The sequence below is a fragment of the Epinephelus lanceolatus genome, chromosome 9, assembly GCF_041903045.1.
Source record: "Epinephelus lanceolatus isolate andai-2023 chromosome 9, ASM4190304v1, whole genome shotgun sequence".
NCBI classification, from domain to species: domain Eukaryota; kingdom Metazoa; phylum Chordata; class Actinopteri; order Perciformes; family Serranidae; genus Epinephelus; species Epinephelus lanceolatus.
In genome coordinates this window covers 40,226,662-40,247,560 of record NC_135742.1, presented here as the reverse complement: position 1 = coordinate 40,247,560, position 20,899 = coordinate 40,226,662, and the positions used below count along the sequence as shown (strand labels likewise).

The 20,899-nt window shown below is 39.8% G+C and overlaps 1 protein-coding gene across 1 annotated transcript in view; it reads right to left on the bottom strand.

Moving 5' to 3' along the window:
- npdc1b (neural proliferation, differentiation and control, 1b) overlaps positions 1–20,899 on the bottom strand; it is a 43,212-nt gene that overhangs the window by 4,537 nt on the left and 17,776 nt on the right. Inside the window, exons 2-8 of the mRNA XM_033619129.2 lie at positions 18,179–18,337; positions 8,709–8,798; positions 8,418–8,627; positions 6,664–6,730; positions 4,892–4,973; positions 749–828; positions 482–581 (exon numbers count right to left, since the gene is read on the bottom strand). Coding sequence (XP_033475020.1) covers positions 482–581; positions 749–828; positions 4,892–4,973; positions 6,664–6,730; positions 8,418–8,627; positions 8,709–8,798; positions 18,179–18,337 — 788 coding nt within the window. The remainder of the gene's footprint in view (positions 1–481; positions 582–748; positions 829–4,891; positions 4,974–6,663; positions 6,731–8,417; positions 8,628–8,708; positions 8,799–18,178; positions 18,338–20,899) is intronic.

Here is a 20,899-nt window from a genome sequence, read left to right as displayed (position 1 = left end):
GTGTGTTCGCACACAAGAAATTAGATTTTGTGGATCCGTGGCACATTTTAAGTGGAACAAAATCACAGCACTTACAGAATAAGGATAAATGAAGGTATTAATGGTGATACCATTACAGTGGTAACAGTTTAACCTTTCAAAAGACACCCAGTAGTAGTAGTGCTCTGTAGACCTGAAGTGGACTGCAGAGTAAGCGATCATTTTTTTGTGTGTATTTCACTATGAGTGACACCTTTCACATTACAAAAGATTGTTTGAGCCACTAGTAAAATAAGAACTATTAATAATGCAGCTTCAAATTTAATGAATATTATGACTTAAAATTAATGATATTTAGTTATTTGCCATCATTTTAATTCTGGTTAAGGGCTTCCTACTGACAACACTGACTCAGCACTATGGATGATTATGCTGATCTGATAAAACACCCGGTATAACTTCCAATAAAAGCTGAGTTAATAATGTGTATGCGTTTACTCACAGGTGCCAATCCAGGACACTCATACACTGTGAAATCTCCATCCTCATTCTCCTCATCTGTTGATGCGCCTGAGTCAGGAACTTTTGGCTCATCTCTGTGTCTGCAGAGGTCACACACAAACGCACACACACACAGTCATAAAATATTCAGCTGATAACACAGATTTGACGAGGCAGAAAGGGCAAGTGGGGACAAGAGACACGAGGCAGGAGACAGCTACACATGCCCAGGAGAAATGAGCCTGTGTGGGCTTGGAGGGCGACTTACTTCTCCAGGGAGAGCATCTGCTGCTTCTGGTGCTGGTAGTGATACATCTGGGCACTGTGGGCCAGCTTCTTGTCCCCAGGCTGGAACACACAGAGGGGCAGAGGGGACATGAGACAGTCAGTGGTATTTGTCCACATCCAGTCACACGGTCAAACTGACATTAGCTTCATAGCTTGGGTCTGTTCTACACGTGTTCAGGTCCTGATACTGCTGAAAGAATGGCTGTGTTTGTCCTTTTAGGCTTCTAGACACATACATTAGCTTGCCATTAAAAGCTGGTGCTACAGCAAGGTGTCCAACACTAACCTGAAAAAAGCATACAATTTTGATGTTAAGATATGCTGGACTAATTAAGATGTTCTCTTACAAGAGCTCTGCAGAGTTTTGAAGTGACATCACATAGATTAAGGTCCAAATTCTGTAGCAGCTATATGGACAACAGTGTAACTTCTATTTTGGCACTGTATTTCCAGGTTTGTTTAAGCCATTACACAGCATAGTTACAGCATAGCATGGTTCACTCAACATCACAATGCTTTGGGTAGTGATGTATTACTGAATAATATTACAGCAGTGTCACTAATGGGAATTTAAATTAGATTAGGCTAAAAAAAAGTCAATAGTCTATTAGTTGCTTAATGGAGAAATATCAATATGTACATATATGTAAACTAATGGCATATGATATAATTGATTACTACAATTACTGCTATTACTATCAAAGACATTACAATTTATAAGAAATATACACTTTTGGTTAGCATTACAATCAGCCCACATAATATTTAAATAAAATTATATATTAATTAATTTGTTTTGGCCACTTGGGGGCAGCGAAACCAGCTGTGAACACAACATGAGAACTTTACTTGGGTGATAATTCTCTCTGATTCATCACTGCAGCTGACCCCTCTCTCACTACACATTTGATCCATTGTTAAGATTTCAAGATCTTGATTTAAATGACAGTTGAAAGTTGTTTTCTGTAAACAAAAACAAATACAAACACTACATTGACACTGAATTAAATGTAACATGTTTTGAACGGAAATCTAAAGAAGTGCCTAAGGGGCCGTACACATGCCACGTCTTTTGATTTTAATGTAGACGTGCGGCAGGTGCACTGAAATGCCAGAGCGATGTCGTCACGGCATGCATGCATTCCCAGTCTCTATTTTTCAGGGTGCAACAGTTGCCCTGAGATGAACTGACTGTTGGAGCACATTGGCGCACACCATAAGTCATGTGATGAGAACCAATCAATCACAGCCACCAGGTACAGTACAGGCCAAAAGTTTGGACACACCTTCTCATTCAATGCGTTTTCTTTATTTTCATGACTATTTACATTGTAGATTCTCACTGAAGGCATCAAAACTATGAATGAACACATGTGGAGTTATGTACTTAACAAAAAAAGGTGAAATAACTGAAAACATGTTTTATATTCTAGTTTCTTCAAAATAGCCACCCTTTGCTCTGATTACTGCTTTGCACACTCTTGGCATTCTCTCCATGAGCTTCAAGAGGTAGTCACCTGAAATGGTTTCCACTTCACAGGTGTGCCTTATCAGGGTTAATTAGTGGAATTTCTTGCTTTATCAATGGGGTTGGGACCATCAGTTGTGTTGTGCAGAAGTCAGGTTAATACACAGCCGACAGCCCTATTGGACAACTGTTAAAATTCATATTATGGCAAGAACCAATCAGCTAACTAAAGAAAAACCAGTGGCCATCATTACTTTAAGAAATGAAGGTCAGTCAGTCCGGAAAATTGCAAAAACTTTAAATGTGTCCCCAAGTGGAGTCGCAAAAACCATCAAGCGCTACAACGAAACTGGCACACATGAGGACCGACCCAGGAAAGGAAGACCAAGAGTCACCTCTGCTTCTGAGGATAAGTTCATCCGAGTCACCAGCCTCAGAAATGGCAAGTTAACAGCAGCTCAGATCAGAGACCAGATGAATGCCACACAGAGTTCTAGCAGCAGACCCATCTCTAGAACAACTGTTAAGAGGAGACTGCGCCAATCAGGCCTTCATGGTCAAATAGCTGCTAGGAAACCACTGCTAAGGAGAGGCAACAAGCAGAAGAGATTTGTTTGGGCCAAGAAACACAAGGAATGGACATTAGACCAGTGGAAATCTGTGCTTTGGTCTGATGAGTCCAAATTTGAGATCTTTGGTTCCAACCGCCGTGTCTTTGTGAGACGCAGAAAAGGTGAACGGATGGATTCCACATGCCTGGTTCCCACTGTGAAGCATGGAGGAGGAGGTGTGATGGTGTGGGGGTGTTTTGCTGGTGACACTGTTGGGGATTTATTCAAAATTGAAGGCACACTGAACCAGCATGGCTACCACAGCATCCTGCAGCGACATGCCATCCCATCCGGTTTGCGTTTAGTTGGACGATCATTTATTTTTCAACAGGACAATGACCCCAAACACACCTCCAGGCTGTGTAAGGGCTATTTGACCAAGAAGGAGAGTGATGGAGTGCTGCGGCAGATGACCTGGCCTCCACAGTCACCGGACCTGAACCCAATCGAGATGGTTTGGGGTGAGCTGGACCGCAGAGTGAAGGCAAAGGGGCCAACAAGTGCTAAACACCTCTGGGAACTCCTTCAAGACTGTTGGAAAACCATTTCAGGTGACTACCTCTTGAAGCTCATGGAGAGAATGCCAAGAGTGTGCAAAGCAGTAATCAGAGCAAAGGGTGGCTATTTTGAAGAAACTAGAATATAAAACATGTTTTCAGTTATTTCACCTTTTTTTGTTAAGTACATAACTCCACATGTGTTCATTCATAGTTTTGATGCCTTCAGTGAGAATCTACAATGTGAATACTCATGAAAATAAAGAAAACGCATTGAATGAGAAGGTGTGTCCAAACTTTTGGCCTGTACTGTATCTTTGCCTCATTCCGTACATCAGTCTGTGGTAGATATAGCCTGGTTCCAGACCATAGACCCCGCCCACTCAACTGAGTAGGCTTGTATTACTGGTCTGGCATACTGCAATGAATTTGCGATTTATCTCGTCCAAACGATGGACGGACCGATGAATGCCGGGGGTCTAGCGATTAGCCAGTCAGCGCCATGCTGATGTCAAGCTGTACGCCAGTGGGTAACTGGTGAGGATCAAATGGTGACCGCTACAGATCCTACAGACCACATTAACGATGCTATCGAGGTATTTCGCCACTACTCGCGTTAATGGAGGACCAAATTAAGGAAGCTGCTAAACTGGATTTAATGGCGATGCAGCTGGGCGTGCAGGACGACGGAGACATTTTAAACGGGCAATGCTCGCTTGTTTTCGGCACCCCCGAGGCATGGATACTAATGACGTCAGATTCTGGGTGAGTCGTTGATCTCTACTGATTGGTTAGGGAAAAAATCAAATTCCCTCCCCCTTGTAAATCGCCTTCAATGGAAGCCATGTCAGACTGAAGGTTCTGGGAGCTTCAGTCTGACACTCAGGCTATGGTAGATAGACACCACCGCACTCTTGAAAGCTGGCACAAAAAAGGCACAAGAGTAGCATCCAGTGCCTGACCTCGCATTTTCCAGGGAGTAAAAGACGTGGCACCTTACTGTGTTTTTTCCCCACCTGTCCACGTCCTCTGCGTAAGGCTCAGTCCCAACACACCCCTTGCCCCTACACTTAGCCTTTCCCCTCCATTTTGTGTGTTCACTTCTAAAGGTATGGTGTCCTGATTCTTGTTAGGATAGAGGGGTAGGGTGCAGTGTCAGGGCTACATGGCCCTCCAATAGGAGGTTTTTTAGAACACTTCAAACTGAGTGTTATAAGAAATCAAACAACATAAGAAACCCACAAATGTATTTTCTTTGTCAAAAAAGATTTTAAAATGACAGTAACCATTATACTATCTTAGTTTAACATTGTTTCAGTGTTTAATGGTCATTTTCTATATAACAATCATAACAAAAATATCACTAGTAGTATGCTGATGTCTCAGTAGCTAACTAACTAACCACATAGGGTCTTCATATAAATGTTGCCTGGGTCTGTTACGAAGGGCAAAGGGGCACTGGAAAAGGAAGGGTAGGGGAAAACATAAAAACTGGGATTGGGCCCCAAGTTTCTTTCCTTGTAACACTACAGACACTTTCTACTTACCAAATTGTCAAAGGCTTGAGCTTTCATCAGTCTATATGCAGGGTAGTCCACCTTCTCTGTCAGACGCACACCTTTCTGCAATCTGTAAAAAAAGAAAATACAATGGTTGGTAGACGGTTGATCAGAATAAAGAGGTATAAAATACTTGATTTCTTCTAGTTTAGAAAGCATTTGGAATTGATTGGCATTGCTGTGTCTGGGATATTTCCACTGACTGATGCAAAAGCTGGACATTTTAGAACTGTGTATAATAAAATCTCCCAGCATCAATCTTAAAATTCAAAGTCAAGAAGTTCTTCCAAAATATGGCACAAACAAATGGCTTTCAACTTCCTTTTTGTGATTTACAACAATCTTGTCTTTCCTTTGATACAAGTGATAACCTGACTTACATCCACATTGGAATGTTTAAATTTTTTTTTAGGTATTTTTAAGAAGTTATTTTTAGGAAATGGAGAATATCTTTGCCTCACAACATCATGAAAGTGAAACACTAGATTAGTGGAACACCCCCTTAAATAACACTTAATGCCAGCGGACTAGATTCTCACCAATACAAGTTTTTGATAGCTGATATCAATAAAAATAGTTTCTTGATTGAAATAGAGCTGAAACAGGTGGAAGCCTAATTAATTACTTGACTGACAGGATATTCATTTTAGCAAGTGATAAATTGTTTGTTTTAAACAAAATTGCCAAGAATTATTTGGTTCCAGCTGCTTAAATATAATTATATTGACTAGTTTCCTTAGACTCCTATGATAGTAAACAATATGTTTGTTTTAGACTGCTGGTCAGAAATAATTAAAACAGGCACTTTTCTAACATTTTATAGACCAAGTAACGGATTTAATTGAGTAAGTAACTGGCAGTTTACTCAGCAGTATAAAAAAAAATTGTGGTTGCAGACCTAAATTAAAGTTGTCTGAAGTAATAAATATTCAACATGTGTTTTATAATCTTAAGGTTTTAGGTCTTAAAGGGAAACTTTGGTATTTTTCAACCTGGACCCTATTTTCACATGTTTTTGTATTGAAGTGACGAATGAAAACAACAATTTTTGAAATTGGTCCAGTACTGACAGAGGGCACTGCAGCCGCAGCCGTGGAACAGGCTGCAATGTAACCACTCGGAGCATACGGCACTGTCAATGTGTGTTCACTAAAAGTGCTGGTTTTTGCCTTTTCTGGATTATGTTTCAAATTATATAATACATTTTTTTTTATTTTCAAATGTCACCATGGCGCCTGAATTTTTGTTTTTCTTCACATAAATCTTAATCTTATTTGACCTGACTAATTCTTATGTAGTTTTTAACAACCAAATGCATATTTATATGTATAACAACGATACATAATATTTATTCGTACACTGCACTTTACAGCACTGTTTACACTTTACCACTTTTTGTTGATCTGACCTGTGTGATGCCTAAACGAAATTTCATTGTATCCTGTGTACAATGACAATAAAGCTTCTATTCTATTCTATTCTATTCTATAAATAAAGACATTTCCACCATAAATTGGTCCATAAAACTCCACCAGAATGCAGGAAATGAAGTGTCTGATGCATAAAGGGTAGGACCCCCAAACCCCTGCTCTAACCTATGCCCTTGAAAATGGGGTTTAGGTTGAAAAGTTTCCCTTCAGTACTGATAGAAAACACGGTAATTCTGCAGGCTTTATTGTCAGATCCTAAAAGGGACAGACATGATATTTTGAGCTAGAGTCTCATGCAGCAGTGTAGAAAAGGAGGCAGAAATATCTTACCTGACCCAAAAGGCCCCTGCTACGATCAAAGCCAGCGAACCTGCCGCAATGAAGACGCTGCTCATGACTGTAAAGAAAAATATACAGACAGAGAGGAAGAGGGAACGCTGTGAAGATCTGTGCGCATCAAAGGAAGACATGATGCCTGACTGAAAGCTCTGGAACGGTGTCAGTGTTGAGCTCAAAGAAGAGCTGCTGAAAATAAAGTGTCACTGTGTCAGTTTTGGCCCTGCAGCAGCAACAGTGAAAATAGCATTGATAACAGTAATTGAGTGAGGCAGAACTAACCGACAGTAACATACCACCTCTGTTCTATGCAACCCCCATAGTAAATCTGAGGTCAGTCCCGAGATTTCAGAGCACGCAATGCTGATGAACATTTATAACACAGATGTTATTTTACCCAACTGATCTGAAGTTTTTGAAGCAGAAAAAAGGGCTGTTCAAATTGAATTCTGCTGCTGCCACGGTTGATTACCGGGAAATAACATCCTGGTATTTCCCAAGAGTTTTTGGTGAAACTCCCAAGTGGAAATATTTGTTCAACCTTTAAATGCCATTGTTAGGTGGTGCAGCTGAATTGAAAAATGGTAAAAGGATAAACTAAAACAGTGTTTCTCAAATGGGGGTACAGATACCTTAAGGGGTACTCTGGAGTACTACATGGGGTATGTAAGATTTATCTTTAAAAATGTTAATTTAAAAAGTATCAGATTCACAGGTAGAGGGAAGAATGGATTCAGTTAAATTCCAGCTAATTCTGGAAGTAAACATCACAGCATCTGTAAAAAAGCTGAAAATGAAGAGAGGATGGCTTCAACAACAGGACAATGATCCTAAACACACCTCAGAATCCACAGTGGACTACCTCAAGAGGAGCAAGCTGAAGGTTTAGCCGAGGCCCTCACTGTCCCCCAACCTAAACATCATAAAAAAATTTTTCCCTGTAATGTTCTTTTGGTTATGCCACTGTCTGCCGGCCCTGCGGTGTCTCCCTGGCAGAGCAGAGCTGCTACTGTGACTATTGTCCTGTTGCACACTTTGATATGTTCTTACTCGCACTTCAGTTTTTTATTTGCAGCAGTTTTATTTGCTCTACTGTTTTTTGTTGGTTTTTTTTGCACTATTTATATTACAGTTTTTATTGCACTTTTCATGTTTACCTCCTGGGCTGGTGCAACCTTAAAGAGCTTTTATTCCTTTAGCCCTACCTGTTATGATAAAGTTGATGCATTTATTTCATCCAGTAGTCCTGATTGCACAATTATGTTATTCAAATCTGTGTCTTGCTGTACTACAGGGTTGTCTACTGTGTGTCTTGTTTGTGTATGATGGTTGTATCTGCTATGCAGCTATGTCACACTATTTGCCCAAAACAAATTTCCCGTTTAGGCCAATAAAGTTGATCTCATCTTATCTTATCTGAACATCATTAAAAATCTGTGGATAGACCCCAAAAGAGCAGTGCATGCAAGACGGCCCATGAATCTCACAACTAAGAACCTTTGCAGGAAGAATGGGCTAAAATCCCTGAAATAGGTATTGAAAAACACTTAGCTGGGTACAAAAAGTGTTTAGAAACTGTGATACTTGCCAAGGGGGGCGCTACTAAGTACTGACCATGCAGGGTGCCCAAACTTTTGCTTCATGCCCACTCACTACAGCACTTGGGTCAGAACTACACTGACTTCTTTAAGCTCTAGTACAACTCCAGCAAGAAATTAGGTCATATCTAAAGGACAGAGAAGACTTACTGATAAAAACTCGGTCATTAGAGGGGTAGGGGAAGATGATGGGATCGCTGAGCAGAGCAGGAGTATGGTTTGTGGAGGTGGAGGGTGGTGCCACGCTGGTGATCGGGACGCTCTGGCTCCTTGGTTGCTCTGTGGTAGATGCTGTGTGGGCGGGGCCGTGTCCACCCAGCTGCTTGGATTTGGGTTTATAGGCATCTTGCGAGGGTGGAGCTGAGAAAAGAGACACAAGGTTTTGAGTCACTATGTCAGCAGGGATGTAGTGGTAAATATGAATATGGCTCTGTGCAGTACCTGACAGCCTGGTCTCAGTTCTCTGTTCACTGATGATGGCAGAGAGGAAGTCGATCTCCTCATCCAGCTCAGGGTAAGTGTTCACCTTACCTGGAGGGACACAAAACCAGAATCCGTTATTGCCTTTAACAAAACACTGATTCACACAAAAGGGTCAAACCAAACACTCTGACATTATTCCAACCCTCAGAAGAGGTGAAACTGCAGCAGGAAAGAAAAGAATAAACTAGAACAACAAACAAAACCATAAGTCAATGTTGTATTAACTTAACGTTATGTAACTTACATACTTACTTCCCATTGTTTTAATACAATACTTATGTACACTTGCAACCAGTAATCGCAATCCAATGTATTGCAATATTTTTGTGTGGCAATATTGTATCGTCACACAGTGCCAAGTACTGAATTTTTAATTTTTTTTTTAATGGAACAACAAATAAACAAAACCAGAGGTCAATGTTTTTTTAACTTAATGTTATGTAATTTACGTATCTATGTCACACTGTTTTAACGTAACATTACATACTTTGTACCGTCATTGCACACAGACTATTTACGCCAAGTTACTTATTTTACCCAAAACATGATCTATTCTCTGAACATAACCAAGTTGTTCTGTTGCCTCAACCTAACCAGGACTGTTTCACAACATTGACCACATACTACAATGTGTTTAAGCTGTGTGTCATGCTTAAGTGTGCCCTGTGCGTCGCTATGAGATGCCAAGGGACGTGACAAAGTGTTGGTATATGACAACCGGGACATTGCCCAAGAAGCGTATTTTGTCCTGAGAGTGACACCAGGCTAAGTGGTATTTAAAGGTTTACTCTGGTGATTTAATAGAGCACTTCCACAGGGTTAGGAGACTTATTGAGAGACACATGAATCAACAAAATACTGCGACTGATATCAGCCTTCAAAGACCTATACTGGGCCAAATCTAGCATTTGGTGTAAAATAACGTAAAAAAAAAAAAAGTGCTCCAGTGATTTAACAATGCACTTGCACAAAGTTGGTGGAGTTTTTAATGACATATTTTAAAACATGATCGTCAAAATTGAAGAGGTAAAGGCTGAGATATCCTGATTTCTAGTTCTTGGTATGGGTCCAAAAATCCAAAAAAGTTTCCCATAACACAACTCAGTAGCATCTTTTCATTCTTTTCATGTCCATGTTTTAACCTTAACCCTGAATAACAAAAAAAAAAACAAAAAAAAAAAAAACAATTGGCATGTTTATGAACCTTGACATTTATTTTTGAGTTGAATTTTATACCTTTCTTAAATGACCTTGTTAATAACCCATATCTTATGACTGTTGGGAGAAGTTTGCCTTCAGGGCTTTAAGTCAGATATTCCTGAAGTTTTAAGAAAAAGATGATGGTTTGGGTTAAAATGGAAACATTTCTTCCAGAAAAGACTTTCTGGCAGAAAGCCCTGGAGGTTAATGTCTTGTGTAATGTGTGTTTGTAGAGTCAGTATAGAGTAAACTTTAGAGCACTTATTTTTATTATGTGTTGTTTTTATCTTTTATAGCCAAAAGCAGAAAAGAAAGGGGTGGCAGCTTCTTCTGTAATCGATCGTGTTAAATGGTCATATAATATCATCTCATATCGATGGCAGGCCCCTGAATCACACTGTATCAAAATTGTATTGTGGCAGACTTTGTAATATTGGCAAATACTGTTGTTGTTGTCCAAAGAATCGATATAATATTGTGTCATGATGAAACCAGTGATTTACACCCCTAGTATTTAAGGTCAGAGCATCAGCGTCCCCTTACTGAAAGCTTTTTTTTTGTTTGAGCTCACCAGGTAGAGAGTGTACTACTAAGGCTAAGTCCTTACTACAGTGGCCTGTGCCCTTTACTGCATGCCATGCTCTGTCTGTCCCCTGCTCAGGGGAGTCATTGTGGGGGAGAAGTGGGACTGATGACTGGGGCCCCATTGAGAGGGCGGCCCTCAAAAAGCCTGGAATGAAAAGTTTAGTTTTGTTTGTAATTTTTTTTTATTTGAAAGTACCTTGTGCCATAGTTAAACTAATATTGGCCGAATAAATCAGTTGGAAGAGTGAAAAATAGTGGGGGCGCTTTGAGGCCTCCACAGAGATTTGTCTCTAAACGCAGCTAAAGCCGAGTCAGTGACTCATGCTGCTGGAGCACAAATGTACACTGTCATGAAGGGAAAGGGAAATCTGGGTTCCAGAAAAGAAAAGAAAGAAGGAAACAAAATAAAGCAGAAATGCCAAAAAAAATATAAAAAATAGTTGATTCCGATGAAATAGTCACAGAGAAAAACAACACAAAAAATGAACACTGACTAATCGCCTTTCGTGGCCACAGTTTTTTGACACATGATGGAGGCAGAAGACGCTGCTTGGCCCTGTGAATGGAAATTTTACATTTAACAAACGCCAATTTGGAACTGTTGGTAGGAGCACCGTTCTATTTCTGCTAGTGGTGGATGATAAAACGGTAACATATCGTCTCCCTATAAACACTTATGCGCCGTCGATAGAAAAAACGTTCAATATAATGTTCGATAATGTATTCTGTCGGGAAAAAAAACATGGAAGAAAGCCGCGCTACTTACCCTATGTGTCAGCCCTGTGATAGTCTGGCGACCTGTCCAGGGTGTACCCTACCTCTCGCCCAATGTCAGCTGGGATAGGCTCCAGCCCCCCCGCGACCCTCAAGAGGATGAAGCAGTTAGAAAATGGATGGATGGATGGCTTAAAAATTTTGGTAGTTGCGGGTTGTTGTTTTTGGGGCTTGTTTCTAAAGTGGAGCTGCTTATTTGGGCTTGCTCTCTAAACGTCGCCTTTCTCTATCTAATAAGTTATTTAAACGCATGATAGTATGTCGGACTGCAGGATTCACAGCTCCGCTCCCTCCGCCCCTCTCCTCCTCCGTAGACACACAGGTGACGGTCAGTCAATGAGACTTCACATTTAAATTGCGCGATTAATGGAGGTTCTTTAACTATTTCGCTAACAAGTGGGCGAAATATGGAAAGAATACAATAAAGATTTGTGGAAAGAGAGATGATTACAAGATTTTACTTCAAGAGGGGGACGATTCAAAGGCAGTGTGCAGATTCAGATTCTGTGTGAAATAGGCTATGTACTCATCATTCAGATCTTCAGCATACCAGCACTGTTACAGTGAAAGTAAAATGGCTCGTTATAATTAAAATTAATCCAATTTATGTTGGTTTGAATTGATCTTACCATTTTACTGGATGTCCAGAGCTGTTACGTGTCATTACAAGTTACCTCAGGTTTGCACTAATTTCCACATAGCACTTTCCTCACTATGTGAATCACTTATTCATCTGTACATAGTCTTTTGTTCAGCTGCTCATCTTTACAGATATGTTTGCCTGAAAGCATTTACTAGCTTTACTTGATGTTAAGAGAAAACTGTTCATTTTTTATTTTAGTTTTTATACCATCGTGTGTATGTTCATTTATTTGAGTATTTTCTAATGGTTGTATTGACATTACATTTTGCTCTGTCTGCTTTGACTGATGACTGTGATTGAAATCAGAAGACAGCTAAAATGTGTTAAAATTCATTTATTTTCTCCTGGTCCTTATTTTAAATAGGTTATAAAAAAATGATCGATAATTATCATTATTGATCAATATGAACCAGCTATATCGTGATATACTTTTAAGCCATATCGCCCAACTGTAATTTCTGCAGTAAGGAATTTTCACACCATTGGAGAACTCCATGCCTGAAATATCGCCTAAATGCAAAGCATTTAGCAACGAATCCGGAGGTCCAAGCTAACACAGACTCTGATGCTAGTGCTAGCAGCCAGCCTCATCAAGCCACACTGGACCAGGTGTTGAAACACAAACTGAGTAAGTCTGCCTGTGACAGAATAACTTACTCCCTTGCAAAATGGATTGCAATGGACTGAAGACCACTTTCAGTGGTAGAGGACAGGGGGACAATTGTGTCCAAAATGCAGTGGCTTTATTACGACACATCTGCCAACATTTATTTGAATTTAAATTTTTTAAATACTTTCACAGCAAAAAATGATGTATGTGATTAAGAGCATGTGATTACTTAGATTTATTTTTTTTTTAAATCACTTGACAGCCCTAATAAAAAAGTCATCAAGATAAAAATCAATCATCATGAGCTCATCAAGAGAGCACAGCTAATGTTAGATCAAACAGATGCATGATTTAACTTTTTAAACATCTTTATCAGCAAGAGACCAGTATGATAATATCAAGGACAAGTTATAACAGTCAAAAGACCAGCAATCATCACAACCTACGCTCTGGACAAGTAGCTGCTTATGTGTTAGCGCCAGAGCCACCAAATATAATTAATATGACCCTACAGAAAAGTTGACCTATGTGCCAGCCACAGCTGACTTGTAACTGCAAGTCAGAATACAGGACTTTCAGGTCTTTGAATGAAGACCATTTAATGGGCACAGATATTAAACATTTTACTGTCAAAACTGTAAATAATGTTTTTTACATAACTGAGAACAAATCCTTTACATTCATAAATCTAATAGTTAAATATTCAAGCAGGGCAGCTATGTGAGGCCTGCCTGAGGCTGTCTAAAGTCTTTCCATTGCGCCATTGTATCAGGTCAAACCTTGAGACTAGACAGCAAAATCTTTAAATACTCAAGTCTCACAGTAGTTTAAGTCAAGTCTCATGTCTCCATGTCCAGGCAGCTGTGCGACCAACCCTGGCAAACTTGTAAACAGTATCTTTAAATGGTTAAAATGTGTCAGATTAACATTCAAAGTGCTCCTTGTGCTTCAAAAGTCATCTGAGTCACACTGATGGACTGATACCAGCTCTGTGGCCCTGCTGCTGCTGCTGACTGCTAGAAATTAGAGTCATTTGTCCTGTCGATGTGGGAATACTGCGGACGGTCAAGTCGGTGAATTAAAAAAAAAAAAAGAAAAAGATAACACCACCCCTGTGTGGCACTGAAAACAACTGCAGTCTTGATTGTTTTAATGAGTGAACCAGTGTTAATGTTCCCTCCAACTCCTGTGATCCTCTGCTCCACTGCAGAGCATCGTCACACTGCCTACCGCTTTATAGTGATGAGTGGGAGGAAGTCACACAGGCATGAGAGCTGAGTGGCGCGTGTGTGTGTGTGTGTGTGTGTGTGTGTGTGTGTGTGTGTGTGTGTGTGTGTGTGAGCCATAGACTGTGTAAAATAAGTGGATGCAGGCACTGTGACTTTACCAGTAGGTTTGTGGTCTACAAATCTGAATGCACGAGTTTGGCAGAGGGTGGAGCTGTGGAGGAGCGAGGGGTGGATCTGGCTCATCAATCACAAGGTAGCCACGCCCTAAAGCATACCCTGCTTTACTATCTGATTAACTCTGACCAGGACCACACTTTACAAAATGAACATCATGCTGTACTGAAGATGACTTGACACTAGTAAGTGAGTCTATAATCTGTCATGACACAGTCATACGCATGACATGACACCTATCATGAACATGAAGGAGTCTTTATGAGTGTTTTTGACTGCTGTCATTCAATCAATTATGACATTTTTTATTAGAAATGTGACATTGTTCGACATGTCTTTCCTAGAGCAACATGACAAGGCAACATAACCTGTCATGTATGACAACTTGACGCAGCAATAGCAATTAAAATCAAGCACAACATAAAAACATTTAAAATACAATTTATGAAATGTGTGTGCGTGGCACATACAGTATGTAGTCCTGAAAGATAAATGTGTGTGTTTGTGAGTAGAGGGCTGGATGGGGCTGCGCAGCTTTTTATACGTCATTTGGTGCGAGTGGGAGAATAGATGTGGTGAGCTCTGTGTGTGCGGGTCGATGACTCGGTGCTCTACTGTCACGCCCGGCTGCTCAAAGTGTGGGTGGGTGGCAACAAGGAGAAAGACAGTGAGAAAAAAAATACAGAATACAAACAGCTTCCCTGTTACTCTGGGTTACACATTTGGTATTTACTCAGTAGATAAAACGTGCATTATGTGGAGGACTAGACAAATAAAACCAAAACTATCTCAGCCAGTGGCACTCCCCAGAACTGTGCCTCCATACAGTCCTGTTTCTGCACTTTGCAGGCAGTTTCCTCCACCTCATGGCTGCTTTTTGCTCTGCAGAGCAGATTAATTCGAAAACATTCTAACTCAATTTCATGGTGCTTTTGACAGCCCTAGTGTATATCATGATATATACACCACCTATATATTCACCTTATATCAGTGATACTCAACTTGCAGATTGTAAGCCAAATCTGGTCTCTGATAGGGTGTAGGTGATAGGGTGTAGGGTGGCCTGCTGACCCTTTTCTAATTCAGTGAAAAAAAAAAAAGATTCACACTGGGGATTTTTCTTTTGTACTTTGAAAATAAATAAGGTACCAGAGTACGTTAAAACCCCTTCAGAAATAGAGCTTGTTTATTAAAAGGAGGTACCAGGGAAGGATCAAGGGTCTGGGCTGAGCCCCAAATGCCCTCAAATTCTAGGAACACCCCTGCTATTACATGACCAGTGTGTGGCTGCTGCGACTGAATTTGCCTCATTTAATCATTTTATCTGATAAAAAATATGAATTCTTGTTTATTAACTGGCCCCCAGCCTCTGTCATTCTGCAATAGTGGCCCCTAGGTAGAGCAAATTTAGTTTCCCTGACATATGTAGGTGTTTGCCTTTGTAAATCATATTCTATCAATTGAATTTACCACAAGTGGACTCCAAACAAGGTATAGAGACACCATAAAAACTGAAAGGCACTGGAGCCAAATTTCATGTGTCATAGCAAATGGTCTGAATGCCTGTGGCAATATATCTTAGTTTATTCTTTTTAAAAATTTGCAAACATTTATAAAATCCTGTCTTTGCTTTGTTATTATGGGGTATTCAGAGTGAAAAGATAAGGAGAAAATTAACTTAACACATTAGCATAAGAAGGCAGCAACAGAAACGCTAATGTTAACCGTTGGAACGTGCTTAATGTGCTATGTCCTGCACTGGCAAGACGCACTGCTTGGTTTTGTTTACTTGCATTTTGTATTTCATCATATACTGACAATTCACGGGGTGCCTGGCAGCTCAGGGTACAGTGGGTGTCCCAAATGTCTTTGCTGCCGAAGGTTTGATTCCAGCCTGCGGCCCTTTGCTGCATGTCATCCCCTTACTCTCCCCCCTTTACACTTCATCTGTCCTGCCCAATAAAGGCAAAAGCCAAAAAAAATAAATAAAAAGAGTAATTGTTCTATAAAGGGACTGTAATTTTATACATACCCTCTTGTGTAGGCCTATATTACCAGGTGTGACTTACTTTTTAAAAATACGTTGAATATGTTTTTCATATTCTAATTCCCATGTCTGAAAAGTCTTAACATTTTAAAGTTCATTGCTCTTTGAAAGGATGTACTTACTTTATTATGCTGTTATATTATCATTATATCATTACAGTAGTGCCATAAAATGGTCTTAAAATGACAATAATATTGCACTTATTTCTGGAAACAATTTATTGTCCAGCAAAAGTGGTTATTGTGACAGGCCTAGTAATTTTTACTTGGAAAATACCCTGTGACTGTTTCTGTTCCTTTAGAAACCTTTCAGCCCTGAGCCCACACAAGAGAGACATGGCAGATTGGAGGGGGAACAAAGAAGTGCCTAATGAGTCAAAGTACATAATCACTGTGACTTTCTTCACTGCAGTGTGCTGTTGAGCTGGCAGCAGGGCAGTCACGACATGAGTCAGAGGGTCAGTGAGACTGACAGGCAAGTCCTGCTTGGCAGAGACTCCAGCCTTTCTGTCTGAGCGGTGAGGGAATTGGGGCTGAAAGGTGCTAAAGCTATCTCACTGAGCCTTTACAAAACACCACGGATTGTCTTCACAATAAAAACCCTTAAAAGCTAATGAAAAGACTGCCTTTTCTCCTAAAGCCAAAAAACGTATATCACATTTAAAGCAATGTAAGGTAGATACCAGAACAACACAACACATAAAGCTGACTCCAAACCTAACACATATATGCCATAATATAAAACAGCCGTACTTATATTGTGGGGACTCATCTCATGGAAAATACACTTATTGCCTGAAGGCATTAAAAATTCATATTTTGACTAAATCCACCCAGGATGTAATGTTTACAGCTTTATCTTAGTTCATCACAGTAATATTATTTTCTTCCAACATTTTACTCTTGTTGCTAAATTCTCCCTGTATTTTGAACAGGGCAGCTTCACCTCCTGATTCGTCGCAGATCCACCGGCTCATTCTCACTATCAACAGCAGAGCAGGACACAAAAAGCAGAGACTCACAAGGATCTTTAGTGTTGGACATTAACTATGACACACTCTGCTGACTGAGATAAATGGAAGCTGGGAGCTGGTGTTACACCTACTAGGACTCTCTGAATACACGCTTTGGTAAAATACTTGACTTATCTGTAGTAGGTGTTAAGGGAGCGCACACAGCGGGGCAGAAATACTGCTCAATTACAGTCTACCTTTAACACCCAATCACACTCAATCACCCAGTTACTTATTCTCTCACATCTATGGTGCTGTGGCTAAAAATCACACACTTGTAAGAGCATTTGGCCATCATGTAAGGGAGCCATAACTGAGCTTACACACACTGAGAGCCACGAGAACCTAAAGACAAATTCCTTGAACTGTAAAAATACTTGGCCAATAAATTTAATTCTGGTTCTGAAATTTTACACACAGTCATGGAGTACTGTTCATCCTGTGAAAACAGTTTGAGAATTCTGATAATATAATCCTGATTCACTCATCTTAGATGTTTAATAGAAAGCCTGTGTTATAATTTGGGGGCATGTTTGAAATACATTCATATTTATCTGGCAGGGAGGGTCCAATGATACAACATTTTCAAAGAAGTTAGGACACTGTGTGAAACAAAAAAAAATTAAAAATTAAAAAAAATATTCATTTCAATACAGTAAAATACATGATATTTGATATTCAAATTGATAAACTTCATTATTTTCTGTAAATGTACACTTATTCTGATGATTGCAGGTTCCAAAAAAGTTTTGGACAAGAGTATGTTTACCAAGGTGTTTCATCACCTTAACTTATAACAGCACTCACTTAGTGTTTAGGAACTGAGGACAGCAAATGGCATCAAATTCAGAATGAGTGTACAGTATATTTACAAAAAACAATAAAGTTCATCTGTTTGAACATCACATATCTTGTGTTTCTACTGTAGTCAATAGAATATATGTAAAACAATATTCACAAATCATTGCATACTGTTTGTTATTTACATTTTACACAGCGTCCCAACTGTTTTGGAATTGGGGCTGTCATGAAAAATCTAACTGGCAGATTGGCCTGACATTTCTCAGTGGAATATTTACATCTGATATTAAATATGAATGCTTTATGATGTTTAGTAATGTGGATTACAATCAACAATGTAGGGATTTACCTACCTTTAATAGAGTGAGGAGCATGCCTCCTCTTGACCACACAGCGGCCATGGGAGTCCTCCACCAGAGGGCGCAGGCAGGGGCCGCAGTGTGAGCTGCCGGGCTGGCAGAAGTCCCGCCCTGCACGGGCACAATCTAAACTCCGAGGGCACAGATGTGATCCTGAGGAGAAAATCACAACCCCGAATTACTTTTCACAACATACTGAAAAATGCTATTTTCTATTTTTAATCCAACAGTCCAAAAATGTTCATTTTACATGTTAAAACAGAAAAATTACATTTCAGTCAGGACCACTTTAGCCAAAGAAAACTTTTTTTCCATTTGCATTTTTATATTTGGCACTTTCCTAGGCCTACACAGAAAGCAGGAGGCAGATAGAGCAATCCTCCCTGCCCTTCCATGTGTGTACATGGAAAGCCTAAGGCAGGAAGAGCAGCAGCAAAGACCCCCCAGGAACAGAACAGAGCAAGCATCAGTGACAAACAGAAATGACACTGATAAGTCAGACACAACATGAAAAGGAGGAGCTGGGATGGAGGCAGATTGGAAGAAGCAGCAACAGTAGGCAGGCCAAAGCAGTTTAAATAGGGCCCTCACGATGAGATTGGCCAATTGGTTGCATGGAATGAAATCATGTGATCTATCAGCTGACTCCCTTTCATCACCTGATACCACTCTCATGTCTGTACAGTAGCCTAAATATGAAGCTACCGCAAGCAGCCAGTTAGCTTAGTTTAGCACAACCAAATTTTCAAAAACTGTCAAAAGAAAATGCAAATGTATGTGCTTTTCCATCTACTACTGTCATGTGAATGCTGGGTGTTGGTTCGCCAAGGTAAGCAGTAGGTAGTGCTAATTCTCCAATGAGATGTCTCTAATATAAAAGAAGAGGGTGCAACAAGATGACATAATTTAAAGAGCAGCAGTCCAACCCCAAACAAAGGAAACTATGTATAATAAAGGAGAGCACACTGAACACTGGAAATACAGTTTTGAACAACAAATATTACAACTATGCAGCAAACAACAGTTCATCATGACTGTATGTCATATTTTATTTGTTTAATCTGTTTTCCCAGTCCCATTTACCTTTTTCCACATTCTCCAGGTGTAAAAACTTGTGAAACGTGATACTGAGAGATTTTTTTGAATTTTCATTGTTTTTTAAGCAAAAATTGGACAGAGCCAGACTAGCTGTTTCTATTTTTTCCAGTCTTTGTGCTATGCAAAGCAAAGCAAATGTAAACTTTAGCACTTAGGCTGTAGCTTTATACTTCACATAAAAAATGGGAGTGGTATCAATCTTAATATGTAACATTCAACAAGAACACAAACAAGGGTTATAGTTGGTTGAACATTGTACTACTGTAATTGAAACTTGAAATCATTTTTTAACGGAAGTATGTGTAAAACGTCTCCTCTTTGAAAATAACTAAAAATTAAGGGAAGATTCTCCATCAAGTTGCATTTTTTTTTAAATCAATATCGTAGATAAGTAAATACACATGGTATTATAACCGTCAACTTTTACATCATGGTACACCTTACAACCGGAATATTGCTGCAACCCCAGACCCAAAACAATATATTGTATTAATTACCTCAGCCTGATCAAATAAACAAATATAGGATAACATCATGATTTTGTAAGTCTGTCGTTACCACTAAAATTGGAACAATATACAGGCAGTAGTAACACTGTTCAATTAATTCAAAGCCACGCACAGAGACTCTGACATCTTCCTGTGTATTAAAACAGACAATCTGCTCAGAACTCTGACAGATATCCATCATCCCAATACACTTGGGAAGCTGTAAAAAGCAAAGTCACATGAGAGGGGTTCATCATTTTACATGATTTATTTGTTAAGCATCCAATTTTAAATTTTAGCTGTCAGTACCAAATGCTGATTGACATGGATAAGGACTCAGTGGTTAATGTTATTACTGTCATGCCGATGCAGGTAAGACACATGGCTTCACAGGCCACACACATTAGCACAGAAGCATTACTAACTAAGTAATTAATCAACCTATGGGTGTCTTTAAAAGCTTTTTGGGCATCTCTCCCAGTATCAGAAACACAAACCTGTTTTCTGCCCATGCGTATCCTGAAAACTGCTACAAATATCACTGCAAAATCAACGCAGGAAAACTTATTCTTGAGTGACACAAAAGTCATAGCAGTCTTTTCAAAAGTGGGTAAAAATTGTGTATTTAAAGGTCAGAGATGATAGTGAAGCTTTGTTATCAGACGTCTCAAAGAAAAAGGCAGCTTTGAAAATGTCAGTGCAATTTGAGAACAGATGAGAGTGGGCAGCCTGACCTCGTCTAGACTGCCGCTGTGATAGGCCTATATGGCAGTGTATGGGTAGGGAAGGATGTTCCCAGAGGGTTTATGGGTTAGCAGGTGAATGCAGAGCTAAGACAAATGTCAGACAGGCTACAGGATAAACAGGTCAGGGAAAGCCCAGTGAAGAAAGGGACACTCAAGATTTAAGGCCAACAGTATATGAAGACAGTACATAGTTTAGCACCTTCATGTTTAGTAAATGCCCCCTTTATTTTGCTGCACTAATACTACCCACAGCAGACAAGACAAAGACAAAGAAGTACGGAGAGACAAACTTTTGCTATTGTGGATCCAAACTGTGGATTGACCTGCTAACATCTAACATGCAACTTCTGTCTTTACAGGAATAGTTCAACATTTTGGGCAAT